This window comes from Saccopteryx leptura, chromosome X (genome assembly GCF_036850995.1).
Source record: "Saccopteryx leptura isolate mSacLep1 chromosome X, mSacLep1_pri_phased_curated, whole genome shotgun sequence".
In the NCBI taxonomy this organism is placed as follows: Eukaryota; Metazoa; Chordata; class Mammalia; order Chiroptera; family Emballonuridae; genus Saccopteryx; species Saccopteryx leptura.
The window spans coordinates 14150668-14170872 of record NC_089516.1 but is presented as its reverse complement, the minus strand read 5'-3'; the positions used below and the strand labels follow the sequence as shown (position 1 = coordinate 14170872).

General features: G+C 32.3%; 1 protein-coding gene across 4 annotated transcripts in view; it reads right to left on the bottom strand.

The window, feature by feature from the left end:
- CNKSR2 (connector enhancer of kinase suppressor of Ras 2) overlaps positions 1 to 20205 on the bottom strand; it is a 257028-nt gene that overhangs the window by 110660 nt on the left and 126163 nt on the right. For 3 of the 4 annotated variants that reach the window (XM_066357908.1, XM_066357912.1, XM_066357909.1), the window contains exon 9: positions 5074 to 5220. The exons of the other annotated variant lie outside the window; for it this stretch is intronic. In XM_066357908.1, the coding sequence (XP_066214005.1) occupies positions 5074 to 5220 (147 nt within the window). The remainder of the gene's footprint in view (positions 1 to 5073; positions 5221 to 20205) is intronic. 4 annotated transcript variants of the gene reach the window in all.

The window sequence follows — 20205 nt, the reverse complement described above, 5'->3', positions numbered from 1 at the left end:
GGAAGGCAAGATGTTGCATATAATCTTGTAAGTTTCTCGACCACATAAACAATGTTGGGCTTAATTTGGAAAATTATTGGACATGCTTTTCCTGGTTAAGTTTTTAAGTAGGAAATCATTTGAAAAGAACCTAAGTGAAACATATGTAGTCAAAATTCTCCCACTCTCAGTTTTTTCACAGTTTTTCCTAGAATACAAATTTGTAAATACAAAACGAGTCTTCTTTTATAAGCATGTAATCTTCCCTTTACTATAAAACTACCAAGAAAACAAACATTTTTCTGACCACGAATTTGATCATGAAACCGTATCTGTATATGTTTAAAAGTACAGACATATGTGCATAATATATATATTTATAGATAGATAGATAGATGGTTACACAATATACAACTAATATAGACCTCATAGCCACATGACAAAATGGCTTTTTCCACTGATTTTTCACATTTTGCACATTGTACTGAGACTCTGACTCGTGTGTTTATTCTTGTGCTCTCTAGTCATACTGGCATAGTTAATATGGCAACATTAAAACTGGACTTCTGATTATTTTGAATTAGTCAACTTCATTTTTAGGACAATAACTAAAGAAAGAATGAGAAACTAAAGAATAAAGAAACTGCAAAGTAATTTTTATAGTCAGTGTTAACATTTTCAAAGCATTTAGCTGGAAAGACAAATGTGATTGAGATCCTTTAATTAATCTGCTTAAACATTGGTGAACGAAAATTTGATGTGACAATTGCTTGCAGCTATATACTAATTTGAACATGTAACACATATAATTGTTTTTGCCTCCCAGTCAGTACAAATACAATTTTAGTTTAAATTAATTTTCTTTTCTAGTGTCCTAATATTAGTTATTTTCAAAGCATACATTTAAAACAAAACTCTCAGAAACATAAACTTTGTTAACTAATATTTTTTTTAGTCATCCTGACCATAACTTTGATATTAAAATAAATTTTACTATTGCTTATGTTTTTTTATTTTTACTGAATGACTTTTAACCATTCATAATCTATATTTGAAATACAACAAATCAATTAATTTTCTTCAGTGGTTATACCAGTTGATAGATAAAATCAACTGCTATGACTTTGCTCCCCCTTTAATTTTTTGCTCAAAATTGAATATCCTTTAAAAATGCAAAGCAAAGTTTTAAATTAAAAGCACAAAACTACACAAGAAACTATCACAAGATATAAGATTTATGGACTAGAATGCAGTTTAGAAACATTAGTCTAATGATACAGTTTAATGTTATTTTATATAAAAATGTGTTTAATGAAACTGTATCAGTATATTGAATAGGAACATTGATTTTAGTGGTCATTTCTGAGATGTATTCTCACCAAAAATTACTGGGTTCTTAGTGTTTTAAAAAAATTGTTGATCTCAAGTCATGATTTCAATCACATTCTTGTCAGTATCCAGCCATATATCTTTTTAAGAAGAAAATAACACCACCCATGGATATTCCTGACACATTAATTTAAAACCACAAACGTCAAAAATATACCTTAAGGTTTATCCATAGTTGCCTGAATTTTTTTCATTGAACTGGAAGAACTTAACCATAAGCAATCACTCTGCTTACCAAAATCCAGGATATGTAGAGGGTGTTACTAAGGACATGATTTTAAAAACATCTCAGAAAACATAGAATCTTGGGATTGCTTTCTTAGAAAAAAATGTTCTATTTAGGAAGAAACATCTCTACTATTTGTAAGTGGATGCAGATGGCAACCGAATTCAATTCCAGATTAAATCTCCTTGTAGTATTTGACTAAATTATCTTTCAGTTCTATTGTAAAATCTTTGAGAAATTAAGAATTTAACAAAAGAGTTGCCAAATTTCATTGAATGTACTAATGAAATTGCTCTATGAGCATGAAGCTAAATTGTATGCTTTTGTTTATTTGGCTATAATTCCATGAATGATTTCCCAAAGAAATTCCAAATCAAAACTCATCATTGCAGTTGATTGACAATAGAATAAAGATTCTTCCATTAAAACATGTGATATTTCTTAACAGTCTTTTACCTTACGGTAAATAAGGTTATGTTTTATTTTTATAGGTACAAATTATTTCCTTGTTAGTTTTAAAAAATAATTATTCCTTAAGTTAGAATATAGTTTATTGTAAGATGTATATCAATGTCTACCTCCATGCTATACTAACTTGGCCGTATTTTATTTAAAAATGCTAGTAGATAAATTAAACCTGATATATGGAAAAGGTGAAATAAACACATTGAGTTAAATAAATGCCACAGATTGTTTCTTTTTGTAACCTCTATTTAAAATAATTCTTACTAGAACAATGGTATACTCCATGAAAAAAAAAATGACCTCATGTCTAATTCTTCAGGTTTGACCATTGAATATTTATATTTAGATGAGTTGATGAGCATTTTAGCACCAATATTTGTACACATACCAGAAGCAAGAATACAATAAGAATGATACTTGTGTCTGCACAGAGGATTAACCACTTGTTCCACATCTGAGGTCATTTTTCAGCCACTAGGAAAAATATGTGGCTTTAGGCAAAGTCACAAAATAATCCAAAACCACCTGCAAGACCATCCCACTATTTCTTTGACTTTTCTCCTTCTGGAGGCAGTCTACCTTCAATCTCCAGATACTGGACCCCAGAGTTTTGTACATCTATGGGTGTATCAAAATCTACACTTTATAAATATTCTGACCAGATAGTTTCCATTACACTTCCAGTGTCTTTGTATTTTAGCACAGGCCAAAGCCTTAAGATCAAGAAAGACCCTGTGATGATACAATTTCAGGTCTTCAGAATCGATTCCAGGGGGATCTATCTGGTGGTTCTGGTTTATATTAGAGGACTTACTCCTAAGATCTTGTTGAACCATCACTAGAAAGTATTTAGTTAAAATGTCACCCCAATAAACTCAATAAAACAATAAGAAAAATAAATACACTTCTTTTTGCTCTGTAGGAAGACAACCTCTGAAACAATTTCCCAAGAAGTTGAAAGCAGGTTTCTCCCCCCCCCCCCAACAGTATTGTTTATCTATAAGGCGTTGAGCTTAGATAATACATATCAGGTAAACTAAATTCAGTTGAAATAACATATTTACAAAAATGTCAATGCATACAAGCACTTGTAGATAAATCCCATTTCAGCCTTCTGAAAAAGCAAAGCTACAAATACACTCAGAGTAAATGAATAGGCAATGACGAGTAAATATAATTATAGTGATCTTATGAGGCACATTTCTTGGCATTTGGGAATTGACCTAGAAATAGTACCTTAAAAATCTATTATAATTATATTATAATTAAGGAATGATGTGAGATAATTTTAAAAATTGAAGTCTTTATTCTCCAGCTTTGAACACACATACCAATGTATATGTTGCAGAAAAGAAACGTTGGTCTTTTAATAATTTTAACATTTTATATAAAAGTGATTAACTGCCATTACCTTAATTCTCCAGTTTGAGCTTGTGCAAAGGAGTACAAAAGGGGACCAAATTACCAATTTATTTTCTAGAGAGATTCCCTCCAAGTTCATGGATCAACAAGAAACTAATGTCTTTTTGGTGTTCAGTGTGAAATAGAAGAGACTAGAGAAAAAAATGTAAATTTAACTACACATACATAGAGAAGAAAACCTAAAAGCTGAAAGTGTGGGCCTCTTCTTCAGGGTTCCCACCTTCAGACACTGAAGAAGGCTCTTTAGGGAAGACATGTCAATAGAAAACTACAGAGTAGAACAACAAAGCAACTTATAATGCAGCAAGAAAATAAAATGATGTGATGGTAAAGTTTGAGCTTTAATCTATGGCTTGATGAGTCAAACATTGAACTTTGAACTTTAATGACTATCGAAAATCTTTAATGATAAATATACTGCAAGTCAAATGTATTTGGAAATACTAATACAGTTTTATATATATTAATTTGAAAGTTAAAAAGTTTCACATTAAAAATGTAATGATTTAATGTTAGAAAATGTTATGTTTTTGTTACTCAAGTATAATGAAAATTTGAGGTTAATAAGTAGTAAAGTTTTAAATAATTAGAAATCATTATGATCTATAAGGGCATTCATGTATATGGGAGAATTTAGGATTTTAGGGAAAAATTTTAAGAATGGTATAAGGTACTAATATAGAACTTAATACAAATTTATATAGCAGTGATAACAATGATATTTTCATATACTGCTTTTCTTGTTAATATGAATGGGCAGTGTTTTATTCAATTGGCAATTTAAATTATTTAAAATTATACTTCTAAGAAAGGTAATAGTCTCCTATTTTTAAAATGCAGGTTTTATGAAGGACAAAATTTCTTCTATGATTGTTTAAAGATTATATCCTGACTGAAATGGCAGAAAATGTATTGCTTTCCTGTCTTTCATCAACCAGAATTATATATTTGTAACTTCCAAGATAACTCAGCTTCCTAATGAATATAACTTATCAACATCCAGAGTAATATTTAGGGCGAAGTTTCATGCTGAAGAAAAATGCAGAAATTCTAATGCAACAATTTCTCTATTTTTACCACCCTAGAGGGTGGAAAAGAGACAAATGATCAGTCAGGATCAGTTGGTGCATTTTAATTTCTATCTAAAATTTCCTTTACTTACTATTAATAAATAACTATTACTGTCTTATGACCTGATTTTTAAAAATTATATAAACTATTATCTAGTTTTTTCAAGAAGTGACTATGGGGATAACTTTTAAATAGATTATATTGAAACTGAAACCTCTCATTTTTTATTTCTATCCATATTTGGGCTGAAATAACTTAGGGTTTGTTTGAAATTTTGCTTTTAAATGTTTATAGATTAAGACTAAATTCTTTATTATTTGGGTTTTAATTACAGAAACTTTCTTATTTCACTACAATTAAGGTGATTCGAATAAGCTGTGAAGAGATCATTTCACAAACAAATTTTCAAAAGCATACAAGATTAATCCATATGCTGCTGAGATGAGGCACAATAAAGAAGCAGTACTGAGATAATCTATGGCTAAAATGATGGTGTATGACTTATGATTAAGCTTCATTACCTGCAGAGCAAGGGGCTTCCATCTCATATTTTTCAGTAAAGCTGGTGCTGAGGTAAGCATGCTCTGAGGTCGCTTTTTCAAAGTTAAGATAACACCACTCGGGTCCTCTCGTAGTGCATTCACCAAATTTTTCAACTGCCACCCCACCTGGTAACCAGCAAAATCATTACAATAAAATTGAGATACAGTATTCAAAGATTTAATGTTCTCCCCCTTTAATAAGATTAGTAAAAAAAAAAAAGAAAAGAAAATCACATAATTGGTGTACCATCCTACAAATTTTCAGGAGATATATACATAAGAAAGAAATTTTATCTTCGAGTTGATTAACCATGTTATAGTATTAGAGTCCAATATCGCCATCAGATAAGCTAACGGACATTTACCACATCAAAGCAGAGAGAATTAAAGAAATAATGTTATCATTAATACTGCACAAGGTCTAGATCCACACTCTATACACAAATACAATTTTAAAATCTGCATGCCTGAAAACAAGGATTTGGCAATGTTCCGAGCTGAGAAACTACACATGCTTTCTCGACACCATCTTTTAGAGACATATGGTACGAGTGTCTAAAGATTAGACCGATATTATACTACCAATAGCCAGTACTGACACGCCAGCGCAACATTCTGATGCATGGGAGATAGCATCAACAAAACAAACCTTTACCATGTTATAAGATAGAATAAAAAATGACAAAGTAATACTACTCCAATGCAGCAGTTATTGAAAATGTGTTCCAAACGACTCTGTAAACTTAAAATATCATGTGCTATGTTTAATGAAGACATACTATTTAAATATCACCTCAAAAATGGCTCAACTGTTATCCATTAAGTTATTTCACTTATCATCCTTTTAATATTTTGAACATATAATAATTTTTGTTAGTTTCCTTTTAAGATAGATTAGTTATGCAGTTATCAGGTAACTGAAATCCTAAAACTATGCTTTAAAGAAACACATTCAAGCTATTTATTATTTCAAGGATTAAAAATACATTTAACATTTAAAAGAAAGAAACTTTTGTCACAACTCTAATGTATTAGATTTTCCAGGATATGTTATATAAATGTATTAGGTCAAAATTTATTCTAGATTGCAAGGAGGTTGGAGCAAATGGTCTTAACAGTGATCCTAGTCTCTTCTTAGGCACTCAAGTAAAAGGAAATGGGTGCCTTTGTCTGCTACTCATTTTTCTGCCTGGAAGGTAATGCTCTAGCTGGGCAGAATGAGTGCTTCCACCAAAAGCAGCACAGATCCCCAGAGACTATGATAAAGATGTACTCTGAACCGCAGCCACTGTAGAATAATGTGAGATTTTTGTTTATATAATGAATGAGAATTCATTTAAATTATAACCTCTACTATAGCTGAATTGAGTGATGGTGAAGAGAAAGAGTTAGGACAATAAAGAAGTGAAATGGTATAATGCTTAAAACCTCAAGGCTTCTCAGATATAAATCAAAACGATTATTAGATACTTGCCTAATATGAATAAAAATCTGCCAATTTTTGGAAAAAAAAGTCACATTAAAGTACATTAACTAAAGTAATAGAATTGGTCAAATGCTCCTATTATATATAAGTGGGATTATTATGTGCCCATAGGTAATTACATGAAGTCTGATTACTCTGATAGCTAAGCAGCGTCCCGACAGCCACTTCTATCAGCCAAGAATCGAGGCAAAGTGTGTTCAAATCCAAGTGTTCATTTTGCTTGCCAAACAATCTGTGAAGCAGATTTTGAGTTCCAGATTTGGACGAGAAAACATACTGTTTATACCAAGAGTTTATGAGCAACTTCTTAATGATAACCACATTTTTATCATTTAATTATTCAAATAATTGCTAACTACATTAAAGCAGTCAATAATATGACCATTTTTCAGCATATCCATTCTTGATGAATTAATTACACATTGATTTGTATCTACCAACTTCTTTCATTTTATTTTATGATATAATCACTGACTAGTTAAATAAAAAATTTAAGGCTAGATGGTGTTTCCCTGTGTAAAGTTCAGTGCAAACTGTTTATCCTGTTCCTTCACACTCTTCATTGTTCTTTTTGACACACAATTCCAAATAGTAGAATTTTTTTATGAAAAAGTAGAATTTTCTGGATGAGGAATTAATAATTTGATTACATTTCAATTTTATAGCTGAATGCTATTTAACAGCAGAAAATTATATAAATTTACTACCTTTTTTTTTATTTTTCCAAAGTGAGAAGGGGAGGGGGGGCATAGGCAGTCAGACAGACTCCCACATGCGCCCAAACGGGATCCACCTGGCATGCCCACCAGGGGGCGATGCTCCCCATCTAGGGTGTTGCTCCATTGCAATCGGAGCCATTCTAGTGCCTGAGGCAGAGGCCATGGAGCCATCCTCAGTGCCTGGGCCAACTTTGGTCCAATGGAGCCTTGGCTGTGGGAGGGGAAGAGAGAGACAGAGAGGAAGGAGAGGGGGAGGGGTGGAGAAGCAGATGGGCACTTCTACTATGTGCCCTGGCCAGGAATTGAACCAGGGACCTCCACATGCTAGGCCGATGCCCTACTGCTGAGCCAACTGGCCAGGGCTACTACTTTTTAATCAGCCTTACTACTCTCACTGAGATAACATTAAAGATATTTTAAACAAAGTAAACAAATATATATCAAGATCCATATGAAGTATATAACTTAGGCTCCCAAATTCTACTTCCATTACTACCATAAGGAAATGATTGGATAAAAGTAAATAAATGTGCAACATATGTGTTGGAATACAGTATAAGCCAATCAAGAATTTTACATTATGTAAATGTCCATTAGTAAGGGATAGAAAAATTGTTGTGTGGAAAAATTAAGTCCCAAAATAGAAAATTTAATTAAATTCTACTTTTGTAAAAAAAGTTATCTATAAAAAACATAGAAAGATATTTATACACCTTTAACAATGATTATATTAAAGGGGAGTAAAGAATACAATATATATTTTCTTTATAATGTTATTCCTAAACTTTTGGCAATAAACACATTATTTTAAAAAAAATCAACAATATAAGTGTATCTATTTCATGAATAATAATATTCCAATTAGAAAATCATGAAATTCATGAATTACCTAATTAGGACTGTCTGTTATGGATGGAAAATTTCCATAAAATGTCAAAACCAGAAAGAAAATGTTATTTAAAACAGTAAAAGGTAGTGATGGGGAAATTGTATCTGCTCTGTGCATTATACTTCTAGAGGATTAGCAAAATAAAAACACTTATTATTCAGTTGTGCTCAGTAAGTCAAGAGCCATTTCATCTATTGATTATTGATTCAATGAATGATTTCAGTAGTTACCTAAGTGTTAAGTCAGTTTCACATAAAAATTATTGAATGATAATAAAGCTGGTTGACTAATTCAGACTTTGTATATCCTTTTTTTTTCAATAACAAAGGAAGTTTTAGCTCTATCAGTCCCATCCCAATACTTGTATACGCATAAACAACAAGCAAATCTCATGCCTCTTATTCAAATATTCCTTATTTCTTAGTACTTTCTCAAACTCTATAATTTGGATCATTTCATCACTACTTTCTATCTTCTCTACTATATATGATTCTTAACAATTGCACTCATTTATCGGACTGTATTCTGTCCTATTCAACGTCAAATATGGTCCTAGAGCTTCAGGAATAATGATTCCCAGCCCTGGTTTTGTGATATCCTCTTCACAGAGGATATCTTTAGCCATATAATAAAGTGTAGTGAATTGCTGAACTTAATTTGTCTTTAATTGCTAGTGAGATTCTTATGATTGACAGATTATGGTGGACATGAATAGATGGTATGATAAAGTGAGGCAAGTATGTTACAACTTAAAAAAAAATTGGGAGCCCCTATGGTAGTAGCTCAATGTAATGATATAAAGCATACACATCAAAATAGATAAAATAAATGAATGCATGTTAGTTTTCAAGATTAGCTTTCCATTTTTTTCACTTAAGTTACTGGCTATAGTTTTAAAATATTAGGCATGATAGACCTGAATTAGAAACCATGTGAAGATATAAATAGTCATGAAAAATTATTTAAAAGTGTTCTTTACATTGGCTTCAATGAAAATCTCTCTGTACTTGGAGCTAGAGGCAGCTTTGATAGAATGAAGAAGGGATCCTAGTGCACACTAATATAGGAGTATAATCCACTAAAATGGGAAGGAATTAAATAAGGTAAAAAAATCTTAAGAGAGAATGATTATGAATACAAATGAAAAAAACTTAATAATGAAAGAGATCCAAAAAGGAATTGGATAATCTGTGAAATATTGAGCTCAACACCAAAAAAGATGTTTTAATATTGTTGCACAGGCTAAATTATTAGATTTCCAAAGTCACAGTATATTCTGACAGTAATACACAGAATGGGTAGGAAAATGTAAATAATAATGTTATGACAACAGATTAGGTTAAGTAAAGGAATGTGGTCCTGGTCCATCTCTGATTAATGCCCTCTATCTTATCTTCTTCCTCACAATCAATAAATGTAAGGTATTTCCTCTAGGCTCAGTATTAGACCTCTTTCTAATATTTAATGTGGTCTTACAATAATCTCTTCTCTTCCTAGAGCTTCTACTAACAACTTTCTGCATGACACTCAAATCTTTCTAACCATTCCTGCTTCCTATAAAGAACTCTAGTGACATATTTCCAACAGTTCAGTTCATCTATACTAATGGTTACTGTAAAATCAAGTGCCATTAATTCATTATGCTAAATTCTTGATATCTATATTACATTCCTTTTATTTATATTTATTTTCATTCTTACAACAGCCCTATGGGGTAAAGTATTAAACCTATTTTACATGTGAAGAAACTTGAGCAAAAAGAGATTGTTTTCTTTGTGAAGATTACAAATAAAGTAAGTGGTAAAGCCAGAATTCACATTCAAATCTTTGATTCTAAAGCACAAGGCACTATGAGAGCAAGCATCCTCCTCTAAATAACCCCATGGTAGTTCAAATGAATGTTAACATTTAAAATCAAACTCATTATCCCTACTTTCATTCAACAGCAACAACAACAAAAAGTTCCCCATTACCCTTTCAAGTTTGGAATATGAACTCACCTAGGACCATCCCTCCCTTTTTATATCCACGTGTCCTAAAGAATAGATCCTAGCAACTAATGCTTATTCTCGAGCCTTAGTTCTGGTTTGAATAACCGATTGCTAGACTTACAACACACTTCTAACTAGTCTTTCTGATTCTACATTTTTTGCAGCTCCAAAATACTGCTCCAGTGTGAGTGTTCTTCCCTTCAAGCCAGCTAAAAAATCAATTCCTCAAATAAGCCTTTGGGCAATGTGGCCATAGCTGTCTCCTATTATTTCTCTTTAATGTGGTTCTCAAACTGGCATGTGTTAGATCACCTGGAAGGCTTGTTAAAACACAAGCTGCTGTTTTAACCTTCAGAATTTTTGATCCAGCAGGTCTGAGGTGGGGTCCTAAAATTGCATGTTTTTTGTTTGCTTGTTTGTTTGTTTTGCAAGTTAGTAAGTGATGCTGATGCTACTGGTCTGGGAACCACATTTTGAGAACCGCTGCACTATAGAATGAGCCTCTTGAAGGCAGTGACTCACTCATGTCTAGCCTATTTTAGCTGTTCAATAAGTTAAGATTAGATATTATAATTTATAAAATCATTAAGTCTTATGTGCCTTCTGTGCATTATGGGTAATACGGTGCATGCAGCACAGTCTGTGCCTCATTACTGAGCAGGGTGGGATAAGCAGGTAACTAAAGACATAGGGTGCATCTGAATCCCCCAGCAAGGGCATCTCTTGATTCGCAGTAGGTTTCATAATAGTTTAAGGTGAATTTCTTAGGAGCTGGACAGGTGAAGGGGATGTGGAGGATGAGGGAGTAAAGAAAGTCATGAGACAAAGTACCACTAGTTTGAGTCAATTTCAGTGGTTCAGTATGGGTGGAAGAGATGGGGAGCAAATACACGTTCTCCTCAAACACTGTGCATTTAACCTTGCTCATGTCTTTGCAAAAGCACTCTTCTTTCTGCTTGCAATTTTTCTCCCACATGTAAAATCTTACTTATCATAATCTCTCATATTAAATGCAATATCCACAATAAAGCCTCTGACAGCTAGAACAATATTTTCCTCTTGTGAATCTTATAGCACACTATTTGTATCTCTCTAATATAATTTTTTTTCACACACCACTTCTTAAAGATATGTACTTTTCCTCCACCCCAATTCCTCTCCACCTACCCTCACAAACTGGATTTTGAGGGTTATTTTAATTTTCTTTTGAGAATAAAAACTGAGTCTTATTTGTCTGGATAAACCTGAAATCAATAAGGTGCCTTAAAATTGTAGACACAATATTTGTTAATAACTTGACTACTGAGATGATATAGAGACATGAGAACATATATGTTTCAGAGACAATAAAGTACCTTGAAATGCAGAGGGAGTTTAGTTTTGTATGTAAAACCAGGATGTAGTATTAAATTTTTCTTTAAATGTAATAAAATTGACACCAAACCTATAATAGACATTCTTTATTTCAAATACCAAGTAACTATCTTATAAGTGAATATTTTTTAAAATAGTATTTGTGTCTTGACTGCCCCAGACCTATAGACATAGTGATATGATTATGACAAAGATATAAAAGTGGATATAGTTTTTATTTGTCAATGAAAGATTCTGCTTTATCATACACATTATGTAAACATTGTTAAAGTGGATTTCCCCCCCCCCCCAAATATTTTGTCATGGCTGGGAATGGTCCAAGTTTCTTTTCCTCAATATTTTAATAAAATATTTCATTCATATTATGTTCATTAGTTAGAATGAACCTTTAAAAACCGCCATATGCATCTTACACAAAATATATCTTACTACTAGCTATAGATAATCTGTTTTTCGCATATGCTGAATTACTAATATCTTCCTTACTGGCCAAGGTAGCAAAAGTCCGTTTCTCTAAGCAATTACTAGTTTATCACTTACTAGTTTACATGTAATCCTTAACCTGTACATTGAAACATATTTTATATATAACACAACAGTATTAAAATTTCTCAAGTAAATCTTAAAGGTAACCCCAAGTGTGAAAAGCCAGAGGGGTCTGCTTTCTTGTGGATGGGAACAGTAATAGTTTTGATCAGGCCAAAACTGACACCAGAGGTTCCCAGGAGAAGGGTAACATAAGTGGACAGGTCCTTGGACAATGGGTTGCCTGGTTTAGGTGCAGAACAGTTGGTACTGAAGAGAGGAGAGACTTCCTTTCCTCTTGGTACACAGAGGGAAGAAGTTGTCTCTGACCCTTTTGGGACTTGCCCTAGCTGAATTCCAAACAAGAGCTGGTGAATTATTTGACAAGCATATGAAAAGCATCTCTACTCTATAGTCCCAAATATATAAAAGTTATAAATAAGCATAGAGGTAAGAATTTAAGCCTATCAACCCAGACCTTCTTCACCTCTGTCACAGTTGAATTCAGAAATACATAAAAGCATCTCTGTATCTAAAGGCAGGAAGGTAGGACATTTCTTAAAATATTTTCAGAGTTACTATCCTTCACAAGACAAAGCATCAGATTTATTAACATTTCTCCTATGTATTTACATGCTCTTACTCATAGGTCATAATTTACAAATGATACCTCTTCACAAAGGAAATCTCAGAGACTTGAGGTATACCTATATGAATGTCTGATAATGAGACACTATACACAAACGTCTTTCTGCTCTTTTTAAAAGCACTAAAGAGACTTAATTCCATACACAACCCATGACACTGTGACTAATGACATTGTCTTTGCCAAATTTTTTGTTACTAAGATACTTATTAGTGTTCTGTTCCTTTGAATTACTAAAGTTTTTGAAATATCTAATGAATTCAAAGTTGTATGCTGATGACTACCTCTTTCTTTAGCAAAACAAGCTATGTGGAAGAAATGTCATATAGTTTACAAACATTTCAGAAGTAATAAATTTTGATACACAATATTTTTCAAAGATCCTAGAGCTACTAAATATTCAGTACCAATCTACAGACTTCATCTTCACCTAAATTAATTTTTCCCCACAAAATACGAATGAGAAAGTCTTACAATGTTATCCTCTAAGTTATTTGGACATTTCCTGATTTTGCTATTCTACATCATTTATTTACTGAGTAGAAACAGAATTACCCATGGTTCAAACACAGAGCAGTATAAGCTGGAAGGTATGCATTCAGTTAAGTAAATATATGCCAAAAAGTGGCTTTAAATTCCAGCAAAGTAATTTAAATCAATAAATCAGAGTATTCAGAGATGTCCCAAGGTGTCTCTATTTTAAATAAAACTTTAGTATTGACATTTTTACAAATATGATTAAAAGAGATTACCTTGGGAAATGATAACAGAAACATGCATTTGAAAAGAGAAAAAAGTTTTATTTTCATTATGAAAAATTTCATAATTTCACATCTTTATTCCTTGAGCCACTCTTCATCTCACATCCTCCTTAACTTTAAAAGGCATTTATCCAACTAAATAAGAATACATCAAACCATTTTAAGGCATTTTTCTTAATGTGGCTTAATTTTATAGAAAAATCTGGAGCAGGTTGAGCTACTCACAACTGTGATTTACATGTTTTAGTAATTAATATTTCCATGTGAATTTCACATAGTCACATATATAATGCATGTGTGTTATACTGAAAGAGAAAGCACAGCGAACGTAATTTCTCATTGCTAAAAATGGATATGGAGTCCAAGAGAGAAAATGAACTTGAGCACTACAAGAAGCTAGCAGTTTTCTTTTCTCATACCACCTTCCAGTCTTTCTCTCCATAACCAAGATGTTCTGAGGGCTAAGTCAAATTTTTTTGAAGGATTCATGAGGAAACTCATGAAAGGAAGAAAATAGTAATCATAATTTTTCCTTTCATTTTTAGAAATCACCCACATAAGTTATCTGCAAGGGTGATGCATTTACATATCCTGTTACATTATGTCCTGTTACCTATCACTTATATATAGTAACTGCCGCCTTAGTATTGCCGATGCCTATTTGTCTGTGTCAGGCTGATTAAAAACTTGTGGGTGCAGGTTAGCATCTTCAACACAAACTCTCTTTCCCTTCTTCCATCGCAATAAGAGATTTGGTAATATTGGAACCTCTGAAGACCAAAGGTTTCTTTTGGGGTGCTTCATGGTTTACATTTGTATATGCTATAGAAGATGAAATGGGACCCAATTTTATTATTTTTTTCATCACCATTCATGGTATCCTTTAACGTCCTCAAAAGATAAAACTGAGTGAGTCTCAGAGCCTCTGCAAGGGAGACGTAGGAGGGAGACAATCACATCAGCGAGAAAGGCTGTGGCAGCCCATCTTTGATCAGACCACAGAACCTCATCATCTCCCCAAAATCAGTAACATATTTTAAATGAACCATAATAATATAGTCATTTAAACTAAAATTTCTATAAATTTATTTACATGGGTTAAATTTTAAAACAATTTTGGGTTTGCATATATTTAGAAATCATTACATTTCAGCCATTCCTTCCTATACTTCATTTCTGTTCTTCTTGCAAAAATATTAGAACTATGTGCATTTTAAAATAAAAAGTAGTGTCCTAGACACCATAGCTAAGGGATGAAACAAATTATTGTCATCTAAAAATCTATAGGTCCTACTAATAGGAATTCTGAGAAAGAATAAACAAAATGTTCATACTTATGAAAAAATTATACTTAAATTTAATTTTGGAATCCAAATGAAAAAGTAATTTAAAATTAACCAAAAGCTTAGTATTCAAAAAAGTAACATGCTTAGATATTTACAACTTTTTTCTGTGAATAACCTTTATAATATCACCTACTGGTAGACATTTAACAAAGATATGTTTATTTGAAAATACAAATATTGCAACAGAAGTCTGTATTTATCAAAACCAAACCAAAGCGTGTGCATATATGCATATATATTGCTAAATAAACAACATCCTAAATCTTTATTAAAAATCTTTGGTTTATGAACTTCCACAATGACTATAGATACTTTCACTGTAGAAGTTAATTTTTAAAAATCATTTTACCAGAAATCCAATAACTCAGAGAAAAAGCGTGCTACAACGTCCACCATAAACGGGGCTGTAGTGAACTCTCGTCATTTGTCCCAGTTTTCAAATACGTATCTTTCGTTGACCAGTATTGGGACTCATAAGGTGGAAGAATATGTGCAAGTAATCAGTGGCTGCATGACCTAAAATTCCAGCCACCATGCTGATCAGAATTTTAATTTAGTACATGAAGCCTATATTTGAATCCTAGGGCTAAATAATATAAAAACCATTTAAGATTAAGAATATAAGATTTTGCTTGAATTTCCTAATTTATGGTACTCTAAGGAGTTTTCCTTTCATGTAATAATGTTTTATCTTCATCAGGCAGTTAAATGTTATCTACTAATTGACCCCCTCCCCCCCAGACGGAAAGTGGACTAGACGATTAGACTGGCTGTTTTTTGCCTTTCTGGTAGATGTAGGAAAAGGGCTGCAGTTATTGATATTGACTTGCAAATTAGTTGCACATTTAGTAAGCTGAAATAGGTAAAGATATCAGCCAAGAGATACATGTTAAACGTAGGAAATAATCACTTATTAGGAAACCTTTTAAAAATCACATGTAAAATAACTAGATCATATTAAATGTATATTGACACTGATAGATGAAGTCTCATAATAAATATAAATTGGAGTAACCATTTTAAAAAGCAATTACTCTTTTCCTGAGGAAGCTAGTAAAAACTTCATAAATAAGAGAAAGAAATCAGGATGCAGAGATCTGCAGAGAAAATAAATTGGTTAACAGGGAGGTACTGTTATTAAGTCATCATACAACTTAATCTCCTTTATATGAAAATGTAAGCTAATAAGTTTTAGTTTGATAACAGAAAAATAATAAAATATTATATTAGATAATAAATTAATTAATTGATGTCTCTAGGCAAAATAAAATATATAGTTTATATCAATATAGGGCACTTCAAAGCCAGCTTCCACACATTCTCATGAAATCTACAATGTCTAAGTACAATAAAAGAAAATCTATGAACATATTATAAACTACACACTATATAAGGTAGAAGCTGAAATAAAATATTACTGAGTAACTGAAATGTATGATGTATTATTTCCTTCAATATTTGGTAACTGTATCTTCATGATTTTTTTCCCTTATAAAATAGAACAATTCACTTGCTGCTTTAGAATACCAATTTCTTAGAATTCAAACAGAGATAATCTAGGGTATTATCATAAATATTAGTAAGCAACATGTTGAACACCAGGCTAACATCACTAATCTCTGTGCTCCAGCAACGCCTTGTGTTTAGCAGAGTTAGATGCGAGGTGCACCAGAAACACTGCTATTTGAGGTCTCAGTTTTCAATATTTTGGGTATAAAGAATTAAAGATAATTATTTTCTGCTTTGAGAAAGGAGAATAGAAGAAAACAGACAAGAATAAAGAAAATGAGGAGAAATAGTTAAATGAGAAGAGATGGTAGTAAAGGAAAAAGGAAGAAAATGAAATTAGAAGATAAAGTTAAAATATAAAGACAACAATTTAGTAAATTAAAACGATAGAGAGAAAGCACATCTGGGTTTAGCTGCTCTCATGGTATCGATTCCACTCAAAGAGCCCCTCCTCCTGTTGAAGTCCAGGGCAGGGTTGTAGGGTGAGAAGGAAGGAAAGGGAGAGCTGGGCCAATGGGTCACGCTCTCCATTCATTCTGATTATGTTGGTTTCCCTTTAATCAATACTCTGTTTTTCTGGGCTTGAAGGAACAAGATGGAGAGGATAGAGTGAAAAACGAAAGACTAGAGTGAGAATAAGGGAGACACCTTTGAAAATTATATATATAAATGAAGTTAAAATAAAATTATATAAATAAAGTTAGAATGGCCTTTCCAGATGATACAATAGTTTTTAATTTGTTCCTTCCCACCCCTTCCACCCTATCCCCTCTGCCATCACCAGTTTAACTCTTGCTCAACAGTGTTCACCATTTGGGGGTCATATGAACCACTACCTTATAGTACTCATCTTCCATCTCTCACTAATTAATGCCCAACATCCTATTTGCTGCAGTCTATCTTTTTTCTTAACTATCCGAACCTGGTTATTTTCCATTCCAGTTGCCTTTATAGCCATAGCTATTAAACCATTTCTTGAAAGACTGTAGGCAACAGGTCCCAGAAGCCCTTTCAAAATAATAGGAATATCTTTTAAATATTTATACAAAATATTTTTTTTTTCAAATGCTGGATTCAGCTATTACATTTCCCACTATTTTCAACTGATAACTCCTAAGAAGAAAATATCTGTTTTTAGTATGGATAGAAGCTTTGAACACTTAACACACCCAAAAGAGAATTAACATAAAATTAAACAAATTCATTAGGAATATGCCCAAATAGATAGCTATAAATATGAAATAATCTCATTAGCTAAAAAATGTGTTCAAGTGCATCAGGAAGGGCAGAGTTGCTGATTCGAACTATGCCGAGGTATATCTCCCAGAGAGAGGGATGTAGTGGCAGATGAAGTGGAAAAAATCTTGGGAGATTCCAGCAGCCTTTGAGGAGTTGGGTCTTCACTGGCAGGGAGGACATGCAATAGGACTCAATCTGCTTGGCTTGGATGTTCATGATTTTTTTCTTCTTCCTACCTGGCAGCCACAGTTTCTCAGCCACAGAAGTATGTTCATTTGAAAAGCTTAAAGGCCACTTACAATAAAAAATATAGCAACATGAAAAAGGACAGAAAACTTCCAGTTTTATTTTAAATAAGAAAATATACTTTTTTTAAAAGAGCAAACTCAAAATATACACTTCTAATGGACATTTTGGAGATATAACATACTATCAATTTCAAAAAAATAAGATTTGAATTTATCTGTGATTCATTCAACTTTCTCAGACTCTTAGGGAAAAAATTCAAACTGATTTTCTATATATTTAAAAATAAGAATAGTTATCAGATTTTATATTGTACATTACAATAAGAAATTTTAGAATTACAGAAAAATACCACTATCTGGGCAAATAACATGCAAAATATAAGACTGAACATTACTATTTTCATTATTAAGTCTAAATTGTTATAGAATAATATTGACAATATCTCACTATTTTGGCCAATTAATTATTGGATTACAATATTAAATATGTATTTCAAATGTATTAAATCTTACTTTAATGTAATTATTATATCATAACCAACCTCTAATGTCCCTGGTAATAAATGTAGAGATAGAAGGGATCATTGTAGACTGCAAATAACTGATACTGTTTCAACTAATTTATCTACCTACAAAGTCTTTCATAGTAACAAAACCCAGGAAAATTCCATTTTACCACCTCTATATATTGTCTAGCAAAACATTAAAAGAACTATACGGAAAACAATGCAGGCTACAGTGAGAAAAAAAAGAATAGGCTGCATTTTATAAAATGTATCAATCTTGCACAAATATGCCTCTCACTTGAACACAAAGGTCTGGTATTTGATCACATTATTAAGGAAGACTAGCTTCATGGAATTCAACTTCTTTTCCTGTGAGAGAATGTCTTTATTACTATCCTAAATCAATTTGTAGGTTCTAGTTAGCAGTCTGCCAAGAACCTGGACTCCAATTGGCCCAACTGTAGTAGCAGGTAAAAGGAAGAAAGGGAGGTCAAAAGTTAATTTTTATTGAGCCACTAATTGTATGCCTGGCATTGTGATAAGTGTTTTACACACTTTATCTATCTGAAGGAAAGGAGTGAGAAAGTTAAATTTCCACACCATTTCTAATTTTAGTCAGGTGAGTCAAACCCAGTAATGTGAATGCTCACTTCCTTTCCTCTTCTCTTATCCTTAGTTCCACTTAATCTGCCAATGAATCCTGAGATTTACTTACATGATTGTTAGAATTCTCCCCCTTTCAATTGATAATTTTATAATTTGAGTTTGGGGAAGGAGTATAATAAAACTAAAGTAAGACCATGGGCCATAGACTCAGAGAGCTTTGAGTTGTAGGTAAGTTAAACAATCATTCTGAGTCTCAATTTCTACATTTATCTTTGTAGTGATAATGTAAGAAATAAATGACATAAAATAATTAAGGTACTAAACATTATGCTTGGTACAGTACAAGAAATCAGCAAGATTTGATTATGAATAGTATTATTATAAAAAGGTAAAATGATGCTTCTATAGTTACCATAACTCACTTAAAGCCAAAGTCAATTTCAGAACAAAAACTGGAAGTTCCCCCACCCATTATTCTGTGTAGTTTTTAATATTTTGGAATATTCCTGCCCTTGATGCAAAGATATATTTACACATTCTCGCAGTATTTAAATATCATCAATCCATATAGGTTTTATTAGCTCACTTTTGGCCTATAAATACTTTCATGTTCATTTGATAACTATCAGAATCTTTGCTTCACAAAGAGCATCCTCTAAACAATTTCTTTTTCATTAGAGACTAATTTCTATCCTCTTAGAATTGACCAACTGGAAATTGGTCCAACTATCCAACAGATGTCATACATGTTAAGATCACACTGGAGGAACTGAGGCAATGTGAACAATAGAAGAGAGTGAAGCTCCCTGTCTAATGAAGCAGCTGCTTTATCCCACTACCCAAATTCTGCTCCTAAGGGATAGGGAACTGTGGTCAGGACAGTCACTTTGTATAGAGCATCTAGTAATGAGAACTTTCTCATCATCAAAACTGTCATCGTGTGGAAAGACTTTTTGATTACCAACATTAATTCCTATTAACCTTACACCCACATGTTTAATTTTTTAAACTTTCATTAACTTTTATTCTCTTAGATAATGAACTCATTGAAGAAACATAATAACTGTTATTAGTGTTCAGTAGCCTCTCCAATATACCACAAAATTTTCAGTTTATTCAAAACCAAAATTAAAATGGCTTCTGCCTTAGGATCAGAAACACTGAGAATGATTAGACTTTTCACACGAGTCTTCTAACCCCCAAAATATAGCCTTTCTTTTTAAAATTTCTTCTATGACTAGAACATGTAAAAGCAAATTTAGTTAA